Source organism: Cebus imitator, unplaced genomic scaffold (genome assembly GCF_001604975.1).
Source record: "Cebus imitator isolate Cc_AM_T3 unplaced genomic scaffold, Cebus_imitator-1.0 Scaffold129, whole genome shotgun sequence".
NCBI classification, from domain to species: Eukaryota; Metazoa; Chordata; class Mammalia; order Primates; family Cebidae; genus Cebus; species Cebus imitator.
This window is the reverse complement of record NW_016107444.1, coordinates 996,763-1,001,031: the sequence shown is the minus strand read 5'-3', so window position 1 is coordinate 1,001,031 and position 4,269 is coordinate 996,763. Positions and strand designations below refer to the sequence as shown.

Genomic DNA, 4,269 nt, shown 5'->3' with positions numbered 1-4,269 from the left:
GTGCTGTCGATGAGCACAATGCAATTCTTCACCAGGGTCTTGGTACGGACCAGCTCGTTATTAGACGCATTATAGACAACATCAATGATCCTTGTTTTTCGAGTACAACCTGCTCACAGGAGAAATTTGGAATCAAGTAAACTGGAGGACAAAATTGCCCTGGCGCCCTCCTCCAGGTTCTTCAGCTCCGTGAGGCCTTAAGGAGAAACAAGGGAACTCTCAGTCTTTAGGAGCCATGGGGCATCAGTCTTCCACAAACCCCTAACCCACATTTCTAGTGATGTTTGGAAACCACAGTCTTTATCAGTCCCAATCTACCAGGCTGCAGAGTTATCAGAGCAGGTGGGGTGTGATGTCTCATGCCTGTAATCCCAGCACTCTGGTAGGTCCAGGAGGGTGGATCACCTGAAGCCAGGAGTTTTGAAACCAGTCTGGCCAACATGGTGAAACCCAGTTTCTACTAAAAATATAAAAATAAGCCAGGCATGATGGCACACACCTGTAATCCCAGCTACTTGGGAGGTTGAGGGAGGAGAATCACTTGAACCCAGGAGGCAGAGTTTGCAGTGAGCCAAGATCGTGCCACTGGTACTCCGGCCTGAGCAACAGAGACCCTGTCTCAAAAAAAAAAAAAAGATCAGGACAGAACAGCCTGGGTGGAGAGAACTCTCCAGCTACCTTAAGATCTTTCAGCAATGAGAAACTTCAAATGCTTTGGTCTAAGCCAGAGACCTCCTTCCAAAAGCACTACCAGAGTCTCACTCTGTTGCCCAGGCTGGAGTGCTGCAGTGGGCAATTTTGGCTCAATGCAACCTCCAACTCCTGAGTTCCAAGCAATTCTTGTGCCTCAGCCTCCCAAATAGCTGGGACTACAGGTGCACGCTACCATGCCCGAATAATTTTTTTAATATTTTTAGTATAGATGGGGTTTTGCCATGTTGGCCAGGCTGGTCTCCAACTCCTGACCTCAGGTGATCCACCCACCTTGGCCTCCCAAAGTTGTGGGATTACAGGCATGAGCCACCACTGCTGAATCTTAAGGTTTAGGTGGCCGGGTGAGGTGGCGCATGCCTGTAGTCCCAGCTACTTGAGAGGCCGAGGCTGCAGGGGAGTTCTGGGCTGTAGCCTGCTATGCCGATTGGGTATCCACACTTAGTTTGGCGTTAATATGGTGACCTCCCGAGAGGGGGTATCACCAGGTTGCCTAAGGGGGGTGAACCCGCCCAGGTCGGAAGCGGAGCAGGTCAAAACTCCCGTCCCAATCAGTAGTGGGATCGAGCCTGTGCATAGCAACTGCCCTCCAGCCTGAGCAACATAGGGAGACCCTGTCTCTTAAAAAAGAGAGAGAGAGAGAAAAAAAAAGGTGAGTTTTCCCACCCACTCCCAAAGGGTTTCACTCACACTCTGAGCCCCAGGAGAAATTCCCCACGTCCAGCCTCAGGGCACGGTATTTCTTGTTACCACCCCGCACACGGACTGTGTGGATGCGGCGAGGGCCAATCTGGAAAACAAAAGGGGACAGGAACTAGGGTTACCAAAGAAAGCAAGGCAAGAGAGGGAGAGGAACCTGGGCCGGGAGGAGGCAACAGTCAGTGTAACTATGACATGTCCTAGCATTGGCAAGTGGCACACAAGTGACCAAGACGGCCACAACCACGCCTAAGGATTCTTTTTCATCACCCTACTTGCCTCCAAGAGGAAAACCTGACCCCAAACTCTGAAAATTAAGCCTCTGTAAAAAAACAAAAGACCAGGCTTCTGACTATTACGCGAGGCACCGCCCTCTCCAGAAGCTGAAGTCCCCACACAGTATCCATCTGAGACCCTAAGCTCCGGGGACGGGGGCCTGAGGGAGCGAGCATTCCACTTTGGTACTTATCTAACAGGCAAATGCGGGGAGGACACCCAGGCCTTACTACAGAAAGAACGGACAACCGTCACACGGAGACCCGAGAACGCTGGAGAGCAGGGGAAGGCAATCTCCGGGTCGGCCAGGCACACGCCCGCACCCACCTTCGTGTTGGCAGCCGGGCGCCCCAACTCATACTTCCGCTTCTTGTGGTAGGGCTTTCTCTTGCCCCCGGTCTTGCGGCGCTTGTGCCAGTTGTCCCGAGAGATACCTGCATGTGGAAGCGGGGACGGAAGCTTGAGTCGGTGTTAGCGACTCGCCAGCTCCGGAACCCCGCGCCTGGCGGGCCGCACGCTCAGCTCTCCAAGGTTGGCTTCCCCACCGCGCAGTCGGGAGTCTGCAGCATCACGGAATTGTCATCATACACGTGCGGCCCGGCCAGGGCCTACTTCTCGTGCGGCAGCCATGTTGGCGCCGCTTGGAGCCCGCAGCCCGCAGCCCAGAGCCCGGGCCCTTCGCAGCCCCCAGAGAGAGGCTCGGTGGCCGAAACCCGAGGGCTGCTCCTCCTAGTGGCTTTTCCTGGCCGGGGGTCGGGGCACCTGGACTCCTCAGTAGGCTGTGAAGCAAGATGGGGCCGGATTGAACTCACCCCCCGAATCACCCGCCTCTAAGCAGAGGAACACTCACCCATCGCTCGGCGCTGGCTGGAAAGAGAAACCGCGCAGACTCACGGTCCGGTTTGTAAAACGCTGCCCCGCCCCCACCTCTACGTTGTTTCTGAGCGCCGAAACAACGTCGGGCGACGAGACTTACGTGTCTACTGCTGCGCCTCGGGCTGGAGAAGGGCGCTTGGGCTGTCGACCCCCTGCTAACCCCCGTCAGACCTTGGGCTGGAGGAGGGGAGTCTGCGGCATCTGCAGATGCGCGCTTGTTGACTCCTTTCAGAGGCTGCTGCAGTCGTTTACGATGAGATGTGGATGCGGCTGCGTTGGAAAAGGGTGGAAGGCAGTGGAGCTGGAAACGAGTGTGGACTTGGTTTTGTTTTGAAGGGTTTGGTGGTAGATTGGCCATGGGGATTGAGGGAGAGGGCAGTGTCAAGGATTTTTTTTTTTTTTTTTTTTTTTTTTTTTTTTTTGGTTTTTTTTTTTTTTTTTTTTTTTTGAAACAGTTTCGCGTTTTTTGCCCAGTCTGGAGTGCAGTGGCGCGATCTCGGCTACCGCAACCTCCTTCTCCCAAGTTCAAGCGATTCTCCTGCCTCAGTCTTCCGAGTAGCTGGGATTGCAGGCATGCGCCACCACGCCCAGGTAATTTTGTATTTTTAGTAGAGACGGAGTTTCTCCATGTTGGTCAGGCTGGTCTGGAACTCCTGACCTCCCAGAGTACTGGGACTACAGGCGTGAGCCACGGCGCCTGGCCAGTAAGGATTCTTAAAATTCTCACTTGATCAGTTGGGTAAATATTGGGACCATTTACTGAGATGGGTTAGGCCTAGGTAGGAGCTGTTCTGAACACGTTCATTTTTGTAACTGGGAAAGGCAGGTAGGAAGCTGAATATTCATGACTGGTCATCTTTATAAGGGATCTGCACTGAAGATGTTATTTTGGGAATCGCTGGTTTATAAATGGTAATTAATTAAAGCCACCAAAATGAACGGAACTTAAGAGTTTGGACCAGCCTGGCCAACATGGTGAAACCCTGTCTCTCCTAAAAAATAAAAAAAAATTAGCTGGGCGTGGTGGCGGGTGCCAGTAATCCCAGCAACTCTGGAGGCTGAGGCAGGAGAATCGCTTGAACCAGGGAGGTGAAGGTTGCAGTGAGCCGAGATGGCACCGATGCACTCACTTCAGCCTGGGTGACAGAGTAAGACTCCATCTCAAAAAAATAAAATATACAGGCTGGGCATGGTGGCTCACGCCTGTAATCCAAGCACTTTGGAGGCCAAGGCAGGTGGATCACTTGAGGTCGGGAGTTCAAGACCCGCCTGACCAACATGGTGAAACCCCATCTTTTAAAAAAATTAAAAAAGATATATACAATTAAGTTACTATTGATTATAGTCACCATGTTTTGCTATCAAATAGTAGGTTTTATTTATTCTGACATTCAATTTTTGTACACATTAGCAATGCCCGCTGCCCTGCTACCCTCCCACTACCCTTCCTAGCCTCTGGTAACCATCCTTCTGCTCTCTAGGTTTATGAGTTCAGTTGTTTTTTTAGATCCTACAAATACGTGAGAACATGCGATTCTCTGCATACGTTTGTCTTTCTGTAACCAGTTTATTTCACTTAACATAATGACCTCCAGTTCCACCCATATTGTTGCAAATGACAGGATCTCATTCTTTTTTATGGCTGAATAGTAATCCATTGTGTATATGTACCACATTTTTTTCTTTTTCTTTATTCTGTTTTTATTT

At 51.2% G+C, this 4,269-nt stretch overlaps 1 protein-coding gene and 2 non-coding genes across 3 annotated transcripts in view; all 3 read right to left on the bottom strand.

Annotated features, from left to right (window-relative positions):
• Positions 1–2,644, bottom strand: part of RPS8 (ribosomal protein S8) — a 3,855-nt gene extending 1,211 nt beyond the window's left edge. The window contains exons 1-4 of the mRNA XM_017540701.2: positions 2,537–2,644; positions 2,014–2,120; positions 1,402–1,501; positions 3–109 (exon numbers count right to left, since the gene is read on the bottom strand). Coding sequence (XP_017396190.1) covers positions 3–109; positions 1,402–1,501; positions 2,014–2,120; positions 2,537–2,540 — 318 coding nt within the window. The 5' untranslated portion in view covers positions 2,541–2,644. The remainder of the gene's footprint in view (positions 1–2; positions 110–1,401; positions 1,502–2,013; positions 2,121–2,536) is intronic.
• Positions 1,584–1,687, bottom strand: LOC119473058. The gene has a single exon (XR_005202225.1). It is a non-coding gene; the product is annotated as a small nucleolar RNA SNORD46 (small nucleolar RNA).
• Positions 2,198–2,277, bottom strand: LOC119473056. The gene has a single exon (XR_005202223.1). It is a non-coding gene; the product is annotated as a small nucleolar RNA SNORD55/SNORD39 (small nucleolar RNA).
• Positions 2,645–4,269: the final 1,625 nt, after the last annotated feature.